The sequence below is a fragment of the Haplochromis burtoni genome, unplaced genomic scaffold (assembly GCF_018398535.1).
Source record: "Haplochromis burtoni strain Fernald_Lab_line unplaced genomic scaffold, NCSU_Asbu1 Contig_175, whole genome shotgun sequence".
NCBI classification, from domain to species: Eukaryota; Metazoa; Chordata; class Actinopteri; order Cichliformes; family Cichlidae; genus Haplochromis; species Haplochromis burtoni.
Window position 1 is genome coordinate 1,227,287 of NW_024582536.1, and position 22,901 is coordinate 1,250,187.

At 42.3% G+C, this 22,901-nt stretch overlaps 3 protein-coding genes across 4 annotated transcripts; all 3 read left to right on the plus strand.

The window, feature by feature from the left end:
- Positions 1-63: 63 nt before the first annotated feature.
- si:dkey-7l6.3 (myoneurin) lies at positions 64-6,190 on the plus strand. The gene is made up of 4 exons (XM_005934112.3): positions 64-625; positions 1,779-1,894; positions 2,533-2,659; positions 4,958-6,190. Exons 1-4 carry the CDS (start codon positions 364-366, stop codon positions 5,794-5,796), a joined length of 1,344 nt encoding a protein of 447 aa, XP_005934174.2. The 5' UTR covers positions 64-363; the 3' UTR covers positions 5,797-6,190.
- A 2,932-nt stretch (positions 6,191-9,122) lies between these two features.
- Positions 9,123-14,125, plus strand: LOC121815291 (zinc finger protein 648-like). The gene is made up of 3 exons (XM_042225565.1): positions 9,123-9,479; positions 10,438-10,498; positions 11,585-14,125. The coding sequence occupies exons 1-3, from the start codon at positions 9,123-9,125 to the stop codon at positions 12,523-12,525; spliced, it is 1,359 nt and encodes a 452-aa protein (XP_042081499.1). The 3' UTR covers positions 12,526-14,125.
- A 1,049-nt stretch (positions 14,126-15,174) lies between these two features.
- On the plus strand, positions 15,175-21,587 carry LOC121815292 (zinc finger protein GLI4-like). 2 transcript variants are annotated; one of them, XM_042225572.1, is made up of 4 exons: positions 15,175-15,466; positions 16,630-16,727; positions 16,808-16,889; positions 17,051-21,587. In XM_042225572.1, the coding sequence occupies exons 1-4, from the start codon at positions 15,175-15,177 to the stop codon at positions 17,875-17,877; spliced, it is 1,299 nt and encodes a 432-aa protein (XP_042081506.1). In that variant the 3' UTR covers positions 17,878-21,587. The 2 variants fall into 2 exon arrangements, with proteins under 2 accessions (XP_042081506.1, XP_042081508.1); XM_042225574.1 differs by having other exon boundaries at positions 16,811-16,889.
- The last annotated feature ends 1,314 nt before the right edge of the window (positions 21,588-22,901 follow it).

Consider the following 22,901-nt stretch of genomic DNA (forward strand, 5'->3'; position numbering starts at 1 on the left):
TATATTTAAATAAAAAGATTATCTAAAAATACGAAAAGGAATCCAACAATTGTATCAAAGGTAATATATTTAAGCGGAAATTGGTATTTATAATGTATACTTGAACCTAGCGAGGCTAGATCTTGATCTTTTATTTTGAAAGTTCTGGCGGAAGTTGCTAAAGAGACTACGGATCCACTCCAAACAAAAACGGTCGGTGCTCCGCAGCATCCATCCTATTTTTCACCGGGTTTGAAAAAAAAACAAAACCCTTTCTTAGCGTGAAAACGGGCGGGCCGTCGCTCCTCTGCTGAGTCCACAGTGTTTGTTAATGTCGATTTAATTCGCGGTTCGGCGGCTGGTGTCGTTTCTCGGTGGCTGAACATGACGAGCTATACGGGGTTTCACTCTCAGCTGACGTCCATCATGGAGGCGCTGACCAAAGCAGCGGTGGCGGAGATCTGCGAGCTGGTGGACGACAGCTACGCGGTGCTGCGGCTGGAGATCACCCGCAGTCACAAGGAGAACGAGGCGCTGCGGAGGAAACTGGAGCTCATTGAGTCCATAATCGCCCGGGGTCACCGGGGCAGCGCCGCCGTGCTGGAGGAGGAGGAGGGCTGCGAGAGGCTGCTGGATTTCACCCCGGGTGAGTTTTCAGGCTTTCGGTCATCTGCAGGTCAGTGATGTTTCGAGCGCGAGACTTCCTGTGTCTAGGCTCACAGCGCGTTTCAGAGCGACGTGAACCAAGCTCCATTGAAAAACAGTTTAAAAGGCGTTTTTTCACTGCCCTGTCAAAGATTCAGACACTTTTGTCTCCGCATGATATTTTCCAACAGTCATGTATAAATTCGGCTTATGAATCAAAGTCAGGACTGCACTCCGTGTACACTTTATTCGGGTGTTTTCACTGTAAACCAAGCACTGGTAATGCGTTTACCAGTCCCACTTTGAATGAACCAAACTTTCCAGCTGCTTCCATCAGCCGAAATAAAGAGATGGTATAAAGACGCAGAAAATACGAGTCATAACTAGAAAAACAGAAAAGATCTTGAGATTTAAAGGTGGATTTCATTAAACGACTTTATTTTTAACGCTACCAAAATTACTGACTTTGATATTTGGGGGCTAAGGTGGGAGTTGGCAGCTGCTGTTTGACGATTCAACCAGCAGCTGACCAGTTATAAACCCATTATAAACCCAGAATAAAACCAGTTAAACCTAGTATGAAACCTGTATAAACAGTTATAAAGCCTTATAAAACCAATTAGACCAGTATAGAACCAGTTATAAACCAGTATAAAAGATGTTATAAAAACAGTGTGAAACATGTTTGTTCACTTTTTTACTGTATTTTTTTCAGTTATTGACCTCTTTTATTTCATCTTTTATTTAATTGAGCTTCTTTTTGTTATTGTTTTGTCATATTTGTGATTTATTGATCTTTTCCACTGTTGTTTAACATTTTAGCTGCTTTGTTAGAAGAAGTTTCCAGCTCCTGGGATAAATAAAGAATATTTCATCATATTAAATAAATAACTACAGAGCCGCTGTCTCATTCAAATCCCTTAAAAAGATTAATTAAGTTTAAGTTCTGTGCATGTGCAATATTTGGTCTGAAAGATGCAGCATTCAATCACAGTCATGTGACTTTAAAACCTTTAAAGTTTTACATTCCTCACAGTTTTAAAATCAGCACAAAACGGAGACAGGAGTGGATCCTGTGTTTTGTGTTTCTCGGTCTCCTGACTCACTTAAAGACCTTTTTTTGTGTTTGTGGCGTTTTTTTAAAATTCTCTCAGATCATGCCTCGCCCGCTGGAGTCAGCGCCAAACAGCCGAAGGCGTCAAACCTCAGACGATGTGGACGTGTCGCGGTGCTGGAGGTGACAGCGGAGGCGAGTCCTGCAAACGCAGAGGTGAGATTTCCCACCACATCAGCTCTGAGCAGACCCGATCACAGTCAAATAACGATGTGCTGTTAATGTGCAACACGAGGAGGGGCTTCCTTTTTAATTTTCAGAAACGTTTTTGCCTCGTAGTGTCGTTTTTTTAATCAAATTAGAATTAAAATCTTAGCAGCAAGCTCAGTGAAGCTTTCTGTTTCCCTCTGAATGATTTGAAAACACACGGCTGAACTAAATGATGTCAGCTCCACGTTTGATCAGCTGCACTAAAGTTTTCCTCTAAAATAAATAATCCAAAAAATAATGAAAAGGTCTAAAGTGTAATAAAGTTTGCACAGATTTTGATAAAAAGATGAAAATGGAATGAGTTTGGATATTTAGAGAAAAAACTTTTTTTCATGAATGTGAAAAGTCGCTAAAAAGCTTTCATCGTAATCAGGCCACACTTAGCAGGTCTCCCTGAATCAGAGGAAGCAGACCGAGGACGAGGAAACAACGTCTCCCTGAGACATCAAAGACAAAACAGCAGGAAGAACATCTCCAGACAGAAGGCCGGTTTTCTGCACAGCGCTGACTTTTTTCCTCTAAACAGCAGAAGATGTGTCACTGTCACAAACATTTACTACAGCTCTGCTTTTTCTAACTGTCAGGACGGTTCGACAGCAGCTGCAGAGGAGACAAACGAACAGGATGTTGTTCTGATAAAAGAGGAAACACCAAAAGAGGAAGCTGAATCTGACCTCGCTACAACAGATGAGCTGCTTATCAGTGAGGACGGTGAGCAAGCCAGCAAAATGTATTTAATTCCAGGTGGAGGCACAGAGACACTGTGTGGATGTTAAGTGTGTCTATTGATTTAGTTTAATTGCATTATTATTTAAGAGCAACAATCACAGAGTTCCTTCTTTAAAAATGCTAAAACTCACGTGTTAAATCCTTACAGTAAAAATAAATAAATCAATAAGTGAATATTTTAAACTAGCAGCAAAGTTCCACCAAATAAAAGCAGCAGAAACAAAATCAGATCAAACCAACTGCAGTCCAGTCAATTTAAACTTTCAAAATAAGAGCGAGGGGACAGGCCAGCAGTAAATGGATGGGCTTTTTTTTCCTCTGATGAATGAAAAATAAAATTGTAATTATTTTTTCATTTGTTTTTCAAGACTTCATTTATGTATTTATTTTACCTCAAGGATAAAATATACTTTATTTATCCTAAAGTTGGGGAATTCCTGTTTTACAGCTGAAAAAAATTTAACATAAGTAGATTAAATAAATTCTAAATTTAAAAATGATCAGAAAATGAAATAAATTAAATAATTAGGAATTTAAATATGCGTATTAAGTAACAGCCACAGACTGTATATACCAGGGGTCAGCAACCTTTAACACCCAAAGAGCCATTTGGACTCGGTTTCCACGCAAAACAAAACTCTGGGAGCCGCAAATAACCTTTTTGACATCTAAAATGAAGATAACACTGTATATATGTGTTGCGGATTATCTGTCGCAGTCTGCCGCATGTGGCTACACTGAGCTCCTCCACCAGTGTGTGAATAGTGATAGTGTGTCGTTGTGCTAAAACGCTAATAATTATTATAAATTGAGTTGTGTACATAGGGTTGCTTATGAAATCCATGAAGTGCTACAGAGAAAATTACATTTTATTTATGTAATTAACACATTTTGAACTCTTAAAGAAATATAACAAAAGGAAAGCTGAACTAAATGATCCAGCAAACAAAAACTGTGTGAGCCGCTATCCTCATACCTTGGCCTGACTTTTAAAAAATAATTGAAAAAAAGCTATTGCTAAAATAATGATATTTGCAAAATTCTGCCTAAATATGTATTTTACGTGTGGGGCGTGGTCTGCAGCGCCGCTGCAGGGGAGGCGGACGCACCTGAGCGGCACCCGCAATCACGCCTCGCTAACGTCTGTGCTCTCTCTGCTGTTGTTGGTGTGTGTCGGGCTGTGAGCTGCAAAGCTACAGCCGCTGTGTGCGTACAGCAACCGTGTGTGTAAAGTGGTCAATAAAGAGATGCTGAAAAGCGTGTTCATGCAAACATCGTCGGGTCTGCCGTGATATGTTTACAATGGGACTTCTGCTCCTGAACCTCTGCGCACAGCGTCTGCAGATCGGGGCTGTACGAAGTCACTTTCATCTTTACGCAGGACTGTAAGCTGTCATCTGTGAGGCGTGAGCGTGTTTGTTTTTAACATAGTTCACGGTGGAGCTGCTGACATAATGTGGATCCGAAGATCCATAATTGGCCTCCTGGGGTTGAAAGTCTCGATAAATGCCACGCGTTTCGGCGGGTACACCGGCTTCCGCGAGTGTGACGCTTATTTTGAGCGATGAAAAAATAATAGAATATAATTTTATTTTTATATTTCAAATCACAATAATCTTCCAATTTAGAACTACAAGTTAAAAAGAACTAACATAAATAAAAACACTTCAGCTAAATACTTCTAATTTATTTTCCCAAACCACGCAGAGCCGCACTGTAAGGACTAAAGAGCCGCAGGTTGCCGAGCCCTGGTATAGAACATAAAAAATAAGGTCAGTATGGAAGCGCCTTAAACCTGCGTTCTGTCTGAAGGCCACCAGGTGGCGATAGATGTGGTTGCAACAAGATTTCTGGTGCTGTTGAAGAAAACAACTCTGACCTCTGTAAGCATCTTGCAGCTGAGTTTATGTGCTCTCTCATTTTGGCTCATTCTGAATTAAAAAAAAAAAAAGTTTTAAAAATCTTGGTCATGTAAATGATCTGTAACCTGTCAGTCACAAGTTATTAGCCAATGAGCATGATTCCACCGTCAGACCCGCCCCTCCTCATCACCTCTTGTTTTTTTGCAGTCAAGCTGAAGCCCTCAGGCTTTAAACTATCTGTGGTAATAATACATGAGAAAGTATAATTTCAAAATAAAAGCATGTGGTAGAGCACGTGCAGGAAAAACAGCTGTTTTTGTTTCTGTCACATTAAAAAACAAAATCACACGATAAAAGAGGAAGAAGAGATTCCTGACCTGCTCCGTTTGAACTTCAGTTTTCCTCTGTGTGTCTGCAGGGACCGAGGTGCCGACGTCAGAGACGGAGGACAGTGAGCAGGGCGCGTCTCGGTTGAGGATCTCAAACACAACCTGCGCCGACCTTCGGCCGTGGGACCAGAATAATAACGCAGTCTCAGAGCAACTCGCGCATCACGAGTCCCGCAGCACGCCCGGTTCCCCGCGGCCCGCACGGGGCGTCGAAAGCTGTTCCTCGGACATCGTGTTTGACTTGGCGTCCGAGTCGGAAGACCGCGTTGTGTCTGTGGCTCACAGCAGGAAGTCGTTCCTGCTTGAGTCAGGAGGAAGTCCGGCCTCGCTGCCCGGGACCTCGGAGCTGAAGCGTGGCGTCTCCCTGATTAGTTCACTGCCCTTTGACTCAGAGCTGGATCTGTGCTCATCATGGACCAATCAGGGCCTGCCGAGCATGGTGCCCGTCCCTCACCGGCCGTACCTGAAACCGGACCAGCGTCCCACGCTCATGGACAAACCGTCTGACTTAAATGCCGGCAGTTTCCCTTTGGCGCTGGCGCTTGGTGGCTCCAGGCTGGACGCTCTAGAGCTCAACCGCTACAGCAGGGACCGCCGCTTCGTCTGCAGCTACTGCGGCAAGTGCTTCACGTCCTCCCGGAGTCTGGAGACGCACGTGCGCGTCCACACCGGTGAGCGGCCGTACAGCTGCGCTCAGTGCGGGAAGCGCTTCACACAGTCGGGTCACCTGAAGACGCACCAGAGCGTGCACACCGGGGAGCGGCCATTCGCCTGCGAGCACTGCGGGAAGAGATTCGCCGGGAAGCAGAACCTGAGGATCCACCAGCAGAAGCACCATCAAGGCAAGCAGGCGGTCGCAGCCTTTTAACCTGGTTACCAGAGAACTCGCTGCTGTTACTCAGTTCTAAGACATTTGATTGGAAACTGATTTTATATCCACTGATCAGCCAAAACATTAAACACTCCTAACAGGCTTCCCTGAATAAATAACATCGTGTGCGGTCGGATTACAGTGGATGTTCAGCTCGCAGCACATTTCTAGAAACGAGAATAATTGTTGCCATCTGACCAGCCTGAAGGTGGAGGAACAACATGGGAGGAGCCAAGCAAAAGAGTAAAAACAAAGGAAACACAGGAGAAACCCTGGAACTGTTCACTGTGGATCAGTCACCGTCAAAATCTAACTTATCCACTTCATACCTGCTTCGACACTCTGTCGTCGTCCACTTCTGTCTGCAAACTCTTCTGAAAGTTCCACAAAACCAACAAAACACTGAGGACCTCCACCCGCTGCACCTGTGGCAGCACGAGCTGGTTCTAATGTCGTGGCTGCTCGGTGAACAGACCTGATCAGTAGCTCTGACTGCTGTTGTCTTTCAGGCCTTACCTGTTTGTAACCATCTGCCTCTGTATTAAATGAGGCCCTCTGACCTGACCCGGTCCTTCATTTCTTACAAACAAACACGGCCCTGTTTCCAGGTTCCCTTTGATTGTTTTCAAGCTCAAAAACTGAAGAAACCGGCGTTTGGATGGAGCATGTGAATATTCTTTGTTTGGCGTATATCTGGAAATAAAAGTGTGCGCGCTCACATTGATCATTTTCTTTGCTTTGCTCGTGTTTCAGGTGCAAAATCTGAGGGAAGCAAGAAAATTCATATTTTGGACGTGATGGTCATCTGTTAACGACTGTGTTTTAAGGTGGACATAAAAAAGATCCATCAGAGAAAGAACCACAAAAATACAGTTGCTGTTTAGTTCAGTCGATCGATTAGGAATTCTCAGTCTGATCTCATAACTTTATTATACATTATAAACTTATATTGTATAATAATGTGTTAAAATTAGAAAATAATTCAATTTTCAAGTGCTTTGAGGGGTCAGTGAGACTAGAAAAACTTATTATTTCCAGTTATAAAAATATGTATAAAGTATAAATTATAAGAAAATTAAAAGTCAATGTGAGCACAGAAAAGAAGTTCAATTATAAGATGTCAAAATTATGCAAAAAGCATCTGAAATGTGAGAAAAACTTTAAATTCTAGATTCTGAGAACATTAAATATTAGAGAAAAATGTCAAAATTATGACAAGAAAAAAGTTCAGTTCAACATAAAAAAACTAAAAACTACAAAGTTGAAATTTTAAGACATTATTTGTCTTAAAATGTCTAAATTATGAAACTTTGTAAAAGATTGTTTTGAAATTGAGAATAAAATAAAGATGATAAAATAATGAGAAAATTCTTTTTTTAAAAAGTGAAAACATAAAAATTCTGTTTTTCAAAATAAGATGTGAGTATTACGAAAAAGCATGATGAGATTAAAAAGTAAATCAAAAGATAGTTTAAAAAATATCATGACATATTTACATTAGATGAAAATGATGAGATGTTAAAAGTGAAGAATTTCACCATTAAAAACGATAAAACCAAAATGAAGCTGAGAAGTGAAACAGTAAATAATGTTAAGAATATTACAAACATTTAATAAAAACATTAAAAAGTCAAAATTGAGATAAATGTAAGTAAAAGGTCAAATAAATCATTTCATTGTGATTTAATTTTGTCTTCATTACTTTAGGAAAACTAAACGATCCTTGATTTACCTGCAGGTTAACACACCTGGAGTTCTGCTTTCTGAGGAGACACCTGGCAGCCAATCAGAGGACAGCGTTTCCTCAGGCAGCGTCTTGTCTTTGTTGTGTGTTTGGAGTCTGAACCGTGCTCTCCGTTCAAACTGACAGCTCCACCGCTCAGCCTGCAGTTTCTAATAAAAACAACCAGAATCTGTCTTTAAATTATTCACACAGTGGCGCACACACACGCCTCAAAGCAGTTCAGCAAAAATATCATTCGTTTTCAAAATGCTTCAAGGATCTGAACAGCAAACAGAATGTCAGTTTATGTTTACAGTCCTGTTCTATTTATATTGCATTTACTTGAATCTTAATTGGCTTCTATTCTTTCTTATATTTACACAAGTGAAAAATAACAAAATGATAAACAATATAAATACGTCTGTTGGTTCTCAGCCACTGAGGATAGGGTCAACCCAAATACACTCGGAGTCCTGAGCTGTTGAGGTCACCTGAGGAAATGCTTGTCGTGTCCTGAGAGCCGATGTCCTAAGCGACCAATCCCGTTCAGTGATGGTGGATCACAGTGGACACTTGACCTCCTTCACTCCTCTCTCAAACTGCAAAATGTGAACGCTGGCTTCCTCCTTTAAATGCAGCTGTACAGCTGAATCATCAACCCGCGCTCACATCTTGCCTCAGGTGACCTCAGCATGATGGTAGGGTGGACGCTCAACAGGTCACCCTCAGGTAAACCTTGAAGGGCAGAGAACCGACGAGGGGTTAAACACCCGGGAAACACAGCCAGTTATCTTAGAACTGAAGAGGCCTCTTGGATGAAAAGCAGAGTCTTCATGAACATGTCTAAAGACTAAAATATTAATACAAAAGCACAATAAACTAAGGTAATTGAATAAAGTATAAGAAAGAAAGGAATGTTACAATAAATGAAAGATTATTAAAATCCAGCCTCTTCTATTAGATCTTATAGTTTGAGTTCATACATTTTCCAGTTTTAATTTGAATCTTTATATTTATAGTTAGTTATTCTATTTTTATGAGTTTGTGTCAGTGTCATTTTGCATTTTTGTTATTTCAATGCTTTTGTCCAATTTACTATCTGATTTTTTTAAAAAGTCTATTATATATTTTCCTTTTCCTACCGACTTAGCTTTACATTATTACAATTACATTATTATTATTATTACAAATAATGGTTTTATTATTTTATTTAATCTGCACTTTTCATTGTTACCATTATAGACAGTTTTTTCTTATTTATTTAAACCTTTTCACTTGTACTATTTTAACCGCCTGAAAACGCACTTTTTTTCTATTTTTACATTAAACTCTTAGCGCTGTTTAATTACGCATGCTCTGTTCTGTTTTCTTGCCTTTAGCAGTCGCTCACTGACAGTGTAGTTCTGTGGATAACAACAGGCTCTTATTCTGAAGGCAGCGGTGTTGTTCCGGAAGTGAAGTGTTGCAGGAACCGTTTTTCACTCTTTTTTTCTCTTACCGACGGTTGAAAGTCCAAACAGGTTCCGCTCGCGGCTCCATTGCGCCCACCTTGCGGCTCCGTGTGGTCCGGTTCGGGTTCGGATTCCGTTGGTTCGTCGGGATGTCCGGTTTAAGCAGCAAAGCTCTCCACGAGCAGCTCTCCGTCATCATGGCCGCGCTGACCAAAGCGGCGGTGGCGGAGATCTGCGAGGTGGTGGATGAAGGCTATGCGGTGCTGCAACTGGAGATCACCCGGAGCCACAAGGAGAACGAGGACCTGAAGAAGAAGCTACACCTCATTGAGTCAATCGTGGTCCGGGGGAGCAGCGGGGGAGGAGGAGGAGGAGGAAGGGAGGCTGCGGATGCGGAGGGACCGGAGGTCTCACCGCCGGCGGAGGCTACGCAGCAGTCGGGAACAACGCAGCAACAGCGGGAAGGTGACGGACGAGGAGCCGCGGCTGGAGCGGTGCGGGAGGAGGTGAGCACTCCGCCGGTCTGAATCAACCTGAATCCCGGGAACAGGCCGACATCAGAGAGCAACAATAACAATGATAACAACCGCAGGTTGGAGCCGGAAGTGTAATACAGTCAGCTCACAAAACGGAATAAATAACATTTTGTCTGAATGACATAATTACCTAAGAAATGTCCCGGAAACTTTCTAATAGAAACACGTGTATGTAATCACAAATATATGTATTTGTTATAAACAATAATGACTAATAAAATGAACTGAATCAATCTGCAATCAGTATTCAAAACAATTCAGATGATCGTTTAATTTATTGATATTGTGTGCCAATGCTTAAATATTTAACTCAATGTTTTATCTAATCTGACAATAAATGGAAGATATTTACAACGTGTGGCCTTTTAAATCGCCCAAGATCTGAAAATTCTCTGAAATGAGGATAATTTATCAAATCTGATAGTTATTAATTACTGCAGTAATAATCAGAATAGTTTTGGAAATAATTTAAAGTTAAAACTAGTTTAAAAGTTTTCATTTATTTCACTTGAATTAAAACCAAAATGTATAAACCTCGAGTTCATCCTTACAGTTAATCAGTACTTAAAAAGAATCGTTTTCCTCAGATTTAATTTCACTTTTACAAACAGGTTTATGCCATCAAATTTTCTTTTCCAAACAAAAGGAGAAAATGGTCTTATCTCTGCACATGCTCAGTGCAGCCTGATGTGTTTGTTTTGTCATCGGGCCTGAAGCTGGTTTTGTTTTAGAAACCTGAGGGCAGTTTGAGAGAGAGCATGACCTCTAACTGAAGATTTGAGATACTGAAGTTTAAATTAATTTCAATGATAAGTCAGCCAATCAGGAGTCCAGAAACATTTATTCTTCTTTAGTTTGTGTTTCTATAAAAACAGTATTTTAATCGTCTCTTTTTAATGTTGTTTTTTGTGTTCTGTGGCGTCTGCAGCTTCCAGAAGTGGTGCTGATTAAAGATGAGGACTCGGACAGTAACGACGTCTTTGAGGAAGGTGAGTAAACGACCTGCAGCAAATCTTTTGTGTGTTTATTAACAATGATTAAGGTTGTGTTCATGCTCCAGAACGATTTAAAGCAGAGAGAAAAAAACAGAAACGTCTCTGTAAAATAACTTTCTGCAGAGCTATTTACACCCAAACTTCAAAATTTAATTCCAAAGTAATAAAAAAATCTGCTGCACTCGACTCTGAACGCACCACAGGGAACAAACAATCATTAGTAAAGAAACACATCAATAAATTACCAACCATCTCTATTCTAAATAAAAGCTGAGTGTAGTCGTCATGGCTACGGGTTTCTATAATGCTCTATTAGGAAAAAAAGAATTAAGGAGTGACATCTGGTCACTTCACTTCTTCCTTTCCTTTCATTTTCCTGTGTCTCCTTTAAAATGTACGACATGTATCAGTTTACACCGTGCACTGCTCTGATATCAGTGTTAGATTAATGAGCTGGATTTGGCACTGTGAGAACGAGGATGGGAGTCTTTCTTTGTAAGTTAAGGCATGAGTGATTTCTTAACTTTCTAAAAATAAAAATGTCATTCTCAGGGAGGAAAATCATTAAATTAGAAAAATAAATAATACTTACAAAAAAAAGAAAAACGGCACATCATCAACAACATCAAGAATACTCCGGGCTCATCATCCACAGCTGATATTCATCTAATTTGTCCTGATGAGATCGTTCTCATTCCCAACGTGTAGCATACCGACAATTTGTCCCGAGGTGTCACAGGAGCGTTCCTGTGACACGTGTCGGATTGTGGATCCAATCCAACAGAATGAAGCTCCCGGTGGTAACACACGTTCCAGCCGTGTATTCCCGCCCTAAACCGAACCACAACCTTAATCTTGTTAGATGGTGTTTTCTAAAGTGATTCATGATGACAAAGTAAAAAAAAAGTGTACATGTGTAGATTCATTCCAAACGGTTCTCATGTTTCCGAAAGCGTAACATATTGTTGTATGTTAGGTTTTGGGATGAGAACGTGTTGTTCTGATGCTCAACATTTCACAGCATTGAATCTTATCATGAAAACTGTAATGATTCTTTCTTTCTTTTATGTAATTTCTTAGGTACTAAGTTAACAGCTGATGGGGTGGCGCCTGCAGCCAGAGAGGGCATCACGTCGACTCCCATCAGCCGGCGCACAAAGCGGCGCTGGCGTGAAAGCTTGGAGTCCGAGAATAGGTCATCGTCTGAGCAGCTGGCACAGAAAACATCCGACCTGACAGCAGGGACGCAGAAGACCGTCTACACTCTGGACTCTCCCGATCGTGAGCCGGGGGGTTCCGAGCAGCTTGACGACGAGGTCGAGATGGAACCTGGCGAATCTGCCGGGTCGTACTCGTCACAGATGGACCCCGACATTCATCTGGTTCAGGAGTGCTCGCTGGTTCCTTCGAACGCCAACAGGCCGGTTTATTTTAGCAGCGGCACTCTGATAGAGTCTCCGTCAAACCAAGCAGACCTCGATCTGACCGTCGACCCAGGGTGGCCCAAACAGTCAAAGGGTCAAATTACTTTTACTGCGTTTCACCAAGACGGAAACACGGATGGCGACGCCTTTGGACTGAAGGTGCTCAGCGTCTCCGGCTCGACCCCCACAGACTGCCAGCTGTCCGAAGCCAGCAGCTCTGCCTTCGAGTACGAAGACGGCGGCGATGTCATGAACTTTGCCCTATACAGGGACCAGGCAGGGCGGCCGCAGCTCTGCAACGGGCAGCCGAGCGCGGGAGGCAGAGGGAAGCGTTTCGCGTGCTCCCTCTGCAACAAGACGTACGCCACGTCGCAGAACCTGGAGGTCCACATGCGCATCCACACGGGCGAGAGGCCGTTCAGCTGTGAGCAGTGCGGCAAGAAGTTCACCCAGTCGGCTCACCTGAAGTCGCACCTGAGCGTTCACACAGGCGAGCGGCCGTACGCGTGCAGGCTCTGCTCCCGGAGCTTCATCGTCAAATATAGCCTCAAGTTGCACATGAAGAAGTGTCACCCAAACGTCCCGAGCGACCCCTAAATGCTGGTTTTTACGAACATTTAAAAAACATTTATTTTGTGCTCGAGCTGCATCCATCAGCTAATATGACTATTTTTATAACTTAAATTATTACTTAAATGTATCATCTTTTATTCTTTCACTCTAACATCTCAAAACATAAGAGATCAAATCTGTCCATAGTTTATCTAACGTGCTTCACGTGTCTGTGTCACTCTGTGATTGGCCCACATGTAGTTCAGCCACTGAATCTGATGCATCTTGTCTCTAAAAACTGCCTGTAAAAACCAGTTAAGATATTTTTTTTATATCAGCCCTGTTGTCTTTATTTCGGGTGACGTCTCTTGTGCATAAGAAAAAGCCTGGCAGTCGCTACAGACATGAATTGGCCGTGATGGTACTGGGACTGTATATAAAAGATGGACATGGACACTGTGCCATCACTACAGGCTCCGCTTTTTGAAACTAGAAGTGACCATATTTAGATTATAGGGTAGCGTGCAAAGTTATCAGCTAATGCAGAAGTGCCTTAACCTGCATTTTTAAGATGCCACCAGGGGGCGGTAGCTGCCTGGTCCTGTAGACGTCTGTGTGGAAACTGCCCTGTGACCTGACCTCTGTAAAGACATCCCTAATGACTTATAGGCCCAGTCGCTCATTTTCAATAAACCCTAGTTAGTTTTCTAAATTTGGATCATTCTAAAAATTATCCAGGACATGAGTCTGCTAGACGACTCTATGAACAGGTGAAGTCACATCAGCTACATCCATCTTGTAACACTGTCCTCGTCCTTAACTTAAAGCCTTAACAGATTTGAAATATTTCACCCCCCCATGCTGCTCTTAGTCTTCAAACTGTCAAAAGAGACTAGAACCATATTTGTAGCAGTTACCATAGCAGCCTGTAAACATCAAAACATGTTTACAGCTGCTACGGTAACTGCAGCCTGACTCACTGTTGAAGTAGCCTCCGGTGGACATCAGAGGAACTGCAATTTTTCCTTGTACGCTGAAATTTACTCCAAAATACTTTTTTTTCTTTTGTTAACCCTAAAAGCTGCTTAAATTGTTACCACATCACTATGTTCAGCTCCTTTTACCTTAAATACTGACAATTTGAGTTATTTTAACAGACATGAACAGGACATGTGAGCGACACAGAAACCTTTCTAACAAGAATCATAAGGCACGTTACATGTGCTCATCCATAAGCCAGGTTTGTATTGATTAATGTGTTTACATGAATCAATAGTATTACCAAGCAAATCTGTTGACATGTAGCTACATCTGCACGTGCAGCAACACCCAAACAGATAAAAAAACGTCTCATTCTGAATAATTTAAACACTTATGATGTTTAGGGTTTCTAAGTTCATAATTTTCTGTTTTCTTGTTAACATTTCTGCGTTTGTTGGACAAAAGAAAAAGGTTCCAGGAAGCTGTTACACACATTTTTAGGCTTTTTAGCCAAAATTAAGAGCATCATGTTCATCAGTTAAAAGCTGTGCTGTTACAAAGTCTACTGCACATATTGGAAGTTGTTTCACAGAAAGTATTGTTGATACGGTTTATGTTGAATGACAGTTTGTCTAATGTTTGGGTAATAAAGTGATTAAAAAGTGTTTTGCATCTTATTTCATGTGTAAATAATAATTCGTTTGTTCAATGTAGATCAGGATTTGCAGAAACTATCAAAAGCCTTCACAACCAGGTGCAATGTTTGTGTGGTTTTTCCAGACTGTCATTGTAAATAAGAATATGATTTCATTACCTGGTTAAATAAAAGTTCACTGGCTTCAGGCACAATGTTGAGGTACAAAGTGATGCCACATGAAAGTACAGTTCAGTTTGAGTCGATATCTCTGCAACACAATACACAACGTGTTATTTCTTCAAAGTCTGACTTAATTTTCTCACATTAAAACTAATTTTTAAACAAAGTATATTTAGGTATTTAAATCCAGAGAACTTCTCCGTACTAACCATTTCTGGCTTGAGAACCTCGTTATTGCTTGTTTTGTTTTTTCCTTCTTTGGAAAAACAATTTGTAGGACTAAATATTGGCAATATTTATGGCTTTATCAGTGAGCAGGAAATTAGACTACTGGTTGATTTGGTTTGATTTTGTGATTTTATACGGAAAAGCTTGTTTTTAAAATCACATTTTCACACATGTATTTGTTTAATATAGCTTTTACTCTTAAATAATTACTATATTCATTTACATTTGATGGTTAGACACGCTTATTAAAATGGGGACGGGGGTACCGGAGCAAAAAGGCTCTGGTAGAAAAACATCATACATTTCTTTTTTTCTTCTTCTTTTTATAACGAACAAGAGACTCACAAAAACAACAAATAAAATAAATGTTAAAATGAAATATAAACGTGAGTTGATACAGGTTTCATCTCCCTAAGAAGGACAATCAAACGAGGAGTTATTGGGACGTTTTCATACCTGAAATTTGCTTGAAACAGTAAAAGGATACTTTGCACATGCGCACTATGGATTAATTCCAGCCCCCGCCATCACTTCCTGGTCTGTATCGGAGAGCGCACATCAGGTGAGCGGCTACATTCAGGTAAGCTAACGGTGGAGTCTAAGGTCCTGCCTCGAGCCCGCGGTGTGGATTGTTCTGCTTCAGATACACGCACGCGCTGGATTGGACAATGTCCCCCGCGGCCACCTTCCACGCGCAGCTCGCCTCCATCATGGAGGTGCTGGCCAACACGGCCGTGGCGGAGATCTGCGAGCTCGTGGACAGCGGCTACTCGGTGTTGCAGCTGGAGATCTCGCGGAGTCGCAAAGAAAATGAGGTGCTGCGGAGGAAACTGCGCCTCATGGAGCTGCGGGCCGCCCGAGCGACCGCACTGCGAGCCGCGGTTACCGCCAGCGGCAGCGCGGTGCTCCACGCGAGCGGCCGCGCACGAGCCGAACTGAAGAGGAACGCGACCGCGACAGGTAACCGACCGTTAACTTCTAAATTCACAGCAACTACACTGTAAAAACGAAAGGGAAACTTTTTGACCAGAGTGCAGCATGAACTCGATTAATTGACAGTTTGGTAACAGTTGTTAATCATCAGCTGCTTTGGTGTCAATGAAATAAACAACAGAGTACAAAAAGAAATGTTTTATGTTTATTATTTTTCTGACTCTTTCCATTAGTTTTAGAGGTCAGTAGCACTTCTGATAGTATGAGGCGATTCCCGTGCCCTACCTGCAGAGTTTGCACAGGAAGTAAAACACCTCCAGACTGGCACATTAATACGTGCCATTGCCAGCAGTTTTGGTGTGTCTCCCAGCCCTGTCTCAAGAGCATGAAGGAGACTCTAGGACAGCTGGACAGGGCAGTAGGAACCTTAAACCATCAGCAGAACCAGTATCTTCTCCTTTGTGTAAGGAGGAACAGAATGAGAACTGCCAGCAGGCCACTAGTGTGAATGTCTCTTACCAAGCAATCCGAAGCAGACCTTACGTGGGTAGCCTGAGGGCCTGAGTTCCTCTTCTGTGTTTATTGCCCAGCACTGTGAAGCTTGATTGGCATCAGCCATAGAATACCTGATTTGGCAGATCCCCCGCTGGCGCCCTGTGCTTTCCACAAACGAGGGCAGGCTCACCCTGAGCACACGTGATAGACGTGAAAAGGTGTGGAGACATCATGCCAAAATTTGGTGGTAGGTCAGTGATGGGAGGCATTGAGGGATGCACAGATGTCTACTGGCTAGCCACCCTGACTGCTGCTAGGTAACGGGATGCAATCCTTGGACCCGCTGTCACAACCTGTACTGAAGTAGCGGGTCCTGGGTTCCTCCTGGTGCACGACAATCCCCGGCCTCATGCAATGAGTATGCAGGCGCTTCCTGGAAGATGAAGGAATTGATACCATCGACTGGTTCCCACGCTCGCTGGACCCAAAACCCAGTCGAACACATCTGGCGCATTGTTTTAATCCATCCAACACCTCAGACTGTCCAGGGTTTTTAAAGAACTGATGTAGATTAATTTGCAGAAGGAAAAAGGACATAAAGGACAATAAAATCGCAGCAATGCACAGAAAAAAACCCCATTTACAGCTGTACATGATTCAGAACTTTAAACGCCATCCTCACTCCCCTCCTGCAGGTGAGGTAGTCTTGTCCAGAGTGTCCAATCAGGCGATGCCTCAGTGCAGAGACCACAACTCACCTGCAGAGCCGAGACAGGAAACCACACAGAGTACGGTGAGTAGAAAAGGTGGGAGGAGCATTAGCGGGATTTCCTCCCTCACTCTTCATTTTTAACCTCTCTCCTCCAATTCCAGCAGCCTGCAGATGCTACCACAGCTGCTGTGATCAAAGTGGAGGACGATGACTGCGTATCCTGGTCCCAGTCTGAGCCGGACAGTAAGTATAAGAACCTGAAGAGAGCCTTTTTCTTCCTGTTTGACTCAGTGTAGTCTTTTTAGTTTGTAGCTGGCTCATACAGAACAGATCTAAACCCCGATGGTGTCCAGTTTAAGCTGTGTAAGAGGCTACAACTCTTTCTGCTTTCCTTTTATCTCCAGAAGGTTTCTGTCATAACGAAGAGGGACAGGTGGAGGCAGAAGCTGCAATCAAACAGGAAGCAGCAAACGATGGTGGCATCTCGTGGACGAGCGGGGAAGTCAGCTCTACCTCCACCTCTGTCCAGAACACCCAGAGGTCAGAAACCAGCAGTTACGACTGTTTGATATTTGAGCCACAGCTTCAGCATGGCTCCCACACCACCCAAAATCCTCTGGGAGCGGAGGCCGGCTGCTCATCGGCGTCCAATTCAGGTGGCAGCTTCACATTCCCGCTCAGCAAGGTGAGTCTGTCTGCAGCAGAGCGACCTGCAGGTTTCCAGAGCAGCCAGCAGAGGGCGGTGCCTGCAGACGAGCTTCCTGTTAGGAAGGAGACGCCAGGAGAACATCGCTCCTTCATCCGGAGGGGCGGGTGGAGACAGGATGCCATCAGCAGAGCGGCAAGCCACAGAGGCGAGGATGGCGGGGGAAAGTCGTTCGTCTGTAACTGCTGCGGGAAAAAGCTCGCCTGCCTCAAGAACCTCAAAACCCACATGAGGGTCCACACCGGCGAGAAACCGTTCGTCTGTGCGCTCTGCGGTAAACGCTTCTCAGACTCCAGCAACCTCAAACGCCACCAGAGCGTCCACACGGGCGAGAAACGCTACGGCTGCGTCCACTGCGGCAAACGTTTTGCCCAGTCGGGATCGCTGAAGGTCCACATGACCGTCCACACAGACTGCAAACAGTTCAGGTGTTCGTACTGCAACAAGACATTCATATCAGGCAGCCACCTGCGGCGCCACATCACTCTCCATGCAGGAGAGAAACGGTTTGGCGCCGTGCAGTGACAGCTGGGAGAAGCGGCATTGCAGATATCTGCAGTGAGGTAGTCTCACAAACACGTGACCTACTGTAAAAATGTGTATCGTGTATGTTTGAACACAAAACAGATGTTCTTGGATCACCTGCAAACGTTTTCACGTGTTTCATTGGAACATATGGCAGCAGACAGTGTGGCCGTCGGGGATCGGCTCGATTTCAAGCCACTGCTTCCAGTTTTAATCAGACTTCGGAGTCGCTCTTAGTCTGGTCTTCTTCCCAGGTGAGGAGACACCTGGACAGATTAGGTCTTAATATTAATAATAACTTTATATAGCACTCTTCACCAGGTAAGAACTATGTACATAAAACAACACAATCGATCATACAGCACAAATCTAGTTAAAAGCCAGTCTAAATAAATGAGTCTTTAGCTGCTGTTTAAAAGAATAAATACAATCAAGGCAACGTAAAGATGGAGGCAAAGTGCTCCACATCCTGGGGGCCACCGCTCTGAGATCTGACTCCTGTGGTCTTTAAATGTGTTGGTGGGACTACCAACATCCTTTGATTAGATGATCTCAGGCTGCGAGAGGGAGCGTGGTGTTCTAAAAGACCGGAGATGTCGGCAGCAGCGTCACGACGTTAGAAGTCAGCACTACGAGTTTGAACTGGAAGCCAGTATACTGAGAATTAAACTGGTGTAATGTGCTGTCTTTTTCGTGTCTTTGTTAAGAGCCTTGCAGCAACAGGTTGGCTGGGGACATCCTCAGTGTCCCCCCCAGAGGAGCTGGAGGCATCTGGTTCTCTGTCTAAACTTTGACCTTTGACCCAGGTAACAGAAGGAAGGCAAGAAAGGGCTTTGTGTCCATCAGGTATTTGTCTTGGGCGTCAAGGTTGTCATGTTTAATTAAAACTCAGCTTCAGTTAACTGTGTCCATGCTTACTAACCTAAAACCAACATGTAATCGTACTTTCAGTAGTTTCAGTCTTTGTAAATTTCTGAACCCAAATAAAGCCCGAGGAGCTGTTGCACTTTGCCAGTAAAAACAAAGCAAATCCACAAAATCCAAAGCTAACAGCTCTGTTTGGATAAAGAGGATGGATGCTGAAGTGTGGTCACATCTGCAGAGAAAGAACTGCTCAAAAGATCCTGAACTGAACTCTATGGAAAAAGGTAACAGCCAATGAAACTTCCATGAGGGGAAAAAGACTTGAAGTGTAGGGGAAACGTTTTTAGTGGATGGTGGTGTTTGATTTAAACTCAAAACTGTTTTAACAAGTGAATCCAAAGTGGGCGCTGAAGCCTCCTGGCTGGGCTGGGAACTCGTTTAAACTAAATAAATACAGTTTTGAAGCAATTGTATCTTAAAATTTCCATTAAACATTTACATTGAAGAAAACATCCATCCCACTGTCTCATTTGAAGTTGGGTCAAAGTGGTAGCAAGCTCAGGAGGGCACCTGAGACTTTTCTAGACTTCTGTTTCTCCAGCAATGGTTTCCAGCTCTTCCTGAGACGCTCCCAGGATCAATATCAAGTGCATTTCTGATTTCCGCTGGATCCTCTGGTGCCGAGGAGGCATGCCGATTGTGTCCTGAACCTCCTCAGATGTAGGAACAGTAGATCTAGGTGGAGCTCCTCACCTCCATCTCTAAACTGCCGCCCATGTGGGCCGATGTGACGACCAGAGGTCGCCGACTGTTGAGTGAAGTTTAGATACAACAAGCCAAGTAAACAATAGTCTTTCCCTGAACTTGTATGTGAGCGATTAAAGAGACTACAGATCCTGAGAGCAGCTCCAACACCTGAGCTTTCTGTGTGGCTTCCCCAACAATCCAAAGACGTTCAGTTATTGGGGAATCTAAAGAGCCCATAGCTGTGAATGTCAATGGTTCTCTGTGTCTCTGTGTTAGCTACGTGTCAGGTTGGTGAGCTTTCTGTGGCAGCTGGGATAGGCTCCACCCTCTGATAAGAATAAGTGGAAGAGAACCTCTACTTCCTGTTTCAAATTTCACTGGTCATGGTGTCACCGGGCAGGGACCGAAAAGAATCCTTCACAAGTCTTGTGGTTTTTCCAGTAGCAGGTGTTTTATACAACGTTCATGTGTGAAACTAGCCTGTGGTTGTGTGAAGGTAACAAATGTTTATGACTGTACATCGAGTTTCATTGTGACTGACGTGTAACTGAAGAAACGTGAACGAACTTCCTTTTTCTTTTTTATCATTTTTAATAAAAGCAGCTGCTAAAATCAGAGCGCTTTGTTTTTGTTTTAAACTATTCTGATCACTTGAAATTTGATCCTTTAGGCGTCTCAGTTTTAACATGACAAAAGTGGAGAGACTGAGTCAGGTTTATTTTCTTTTTCCTTCCTCTACTTCCAGGTGATAAGATGTAGGTCTGAAGAGTGAAGCCGTAGAAGGAGCGCTTCAGTCTGGTGTTCCTTCTAATGGCCGACTGGGTGCGATTCGTGTGGCTGGTTGCTTCCACGTTCTGTACCCTCAAACGCTTTCCTGACCAGGTTTCGGTTTTCTTAACTAGTTTAAACTTGTACTGAATTCAGCACAATATTATTATTTTTTTAAATACATTTTGGTCCCATTGAGAGCCAAAAAAGATAAAGCACAAAGTTTTGACTATATTAACACTACCTTCACCTTAAGGTAGCAGCTTATTTGATTAGGATTTCAGGCTCGCTGCAGGGTGAAGGTCCAGCCAGTGATACTGAAGAAATTTGAGTTCATTCACCATCGATGTAATCATTAACAAAAACTAAAAAGTCTGAATCGCTTTCAGAAGCTGCCAATGGGACCATCACATGATCCCCAAGTTTTGCATGTTTTGCTGAGAAGCTGCAGCTCATGGCCACTTCCTGTTGGAGCCGTTAAAAAGAAAAGAAAAGGTTAGACTGATTTAAGTTAACTTGAGAACCCACGAAAGTTCTCAAATTGATTTAAACTCACACATCAGCCAAATCTAAACGGACAGCATGGATGGACACGAGTAGATTTGATGAGATCTGTAAAGTTGGAATTTCTGAAATCTGTAGAAGATGATGGATTCCTGCTTGTGGGTTTTATTTCCTGGGCGGTTTCTCTGACAGTTCTCAGGTATTCGGGCTTTGCTTGCAGCTTCAGGTTCAGTCTAAACACATTAAAGCACACAACAGTCAAGACTCAACACTTGCAACTCTTTATGTGCAAAAGGAATCACCCGAGTGACTAGTTTCAGCTGTTGAACAGGTGTTAACTGACTACTCACACCTGACAGCTGACATTTTATGAAACCGTGAAATCCATGACCGTCAATTTAAATCCATTTAAAACAAAATACAGATACACAGTTTGTCTTTGTAATATAGTTTAATGGATCATAAACATTCACCTTAGCTGAGACTAAATATAGCTGACAAAATCCCAAATACTGTAAAAGTTCATTCTCAAAGCACAGCGCCATCAACAGGCCAAAGGCGGATTTGCAGACTGAAACACAGCGATCCACACTGTAAGAAATAAGGATTACTTCATCCTTTAAACAGTCATTTCAGAGGCTGATTTCACACTGATTCACATGTATACATTCAGAATTTGTTTCTTTGCTTGAAGTTCAAATTAAATTTGAATTTGTGTCTTGTTTAAGGTGAAATTTTACAGTTTAACTTCCAGAGACTCAAAGTACGATAAAATACAATAAAAAAAAAAAAAGATACAATAAGTGCTGTTACAAGCAAGAATTCCACATGTGAAAATAAGTGCAGTCTATAGAAATTACAAAACTATTTACATTAACAGTAACTCCATATTTAGTAGTTGCTCCACACAGAATGTAAAATTTGTCTTTAAATCTATTAAAATTATTTTCCTCCTCAGGATTTTTCTGTCTTTTACTCTAAATTTTATATTTAGAAGAACACCGTTAAAAACATGATCCACTTTGAACTTTGTTTATTTAAAGCTGCACTGACTGATATTTGGCCAACAGGGGGCAGACCCAGAGAAACCATCTCTGGAGTTGCATTTTTAGCTCTGTTTTGGTCTCCTCCACCACCTGGAAAATATAGATTTTTGACCATAAAGCCAAAACTAGGATTTAGAAGAAGCTAAAAAAAAAACTTCACACAGCTGGAAGTTACAACATTAAAAGCAAAACCTTTAACATTACAAAGATTTCATTGATCATTTGATTCATGATCTGTTCTTATACAAAAAGTATTAAGCACAGCTTTAAATTCAAAGTTGAGCAGAGCAGTATTAAAAACATCAGTACAACACATTGATTGCTGTTCATTGATTACATGTGGTAATACATCACCTGTAATGTTATCTTTAAACAAATTTGGCACTTGGATTAATTAACAATAATTCCTGATTTATGAAGACAGGGAGAGAGTTAACCACAAAGATTCAGTCACACCAGAGCTGAACACCTTGAAGCTTGGCTCCCTTAGTTGTGCTGGTAGTACAACTAAGGGATGAACGTTAAGTGCGTGATTAGCTAAAATGGCTAATTAGCTAAAGTTAATAAGCTATGGTAGAATAGCTTATTAACTTTATAAACATTACAACTGTCTTTTCTCGAAACTAGCTAGTTTGTCTGTATCTAGTTATAGTTTTATTTACCTTTATCAATTATATAATGTAAATTGTAAAAGAGTGCTGTTAGCTTTAGCATTTCCTGGCTGATAGGAATACTAGCTGTTAGCTAAACGTCTTTTAGGATTCACCGCAGTTATGATGTTAACGTCCCACCAAGTCGAAAATAACTGTTGTAAACGTTATTTCAGGCATCTAAAAAACCTTGAGATTTTGTTGAAAAGTGAAACATGAAAAGATACTAACTAAAAATTTGATGCCAACTTTGCTTTTACTCTTTATCAAGATTTTAGACAAAAGTAAAACAACGTGGGCATTTTGGGGACGGTTTTTGTTGGGGTTTCTGTGCCCTCATCTGGTGTGACCGTTTTAACCCTTCATGCTACAGATGCGATGCCGCGTTCACGTCACATGAGAGGAACGTTGTCAGTGGAAAAGATTCCAGTCTTTATGGCTTGCT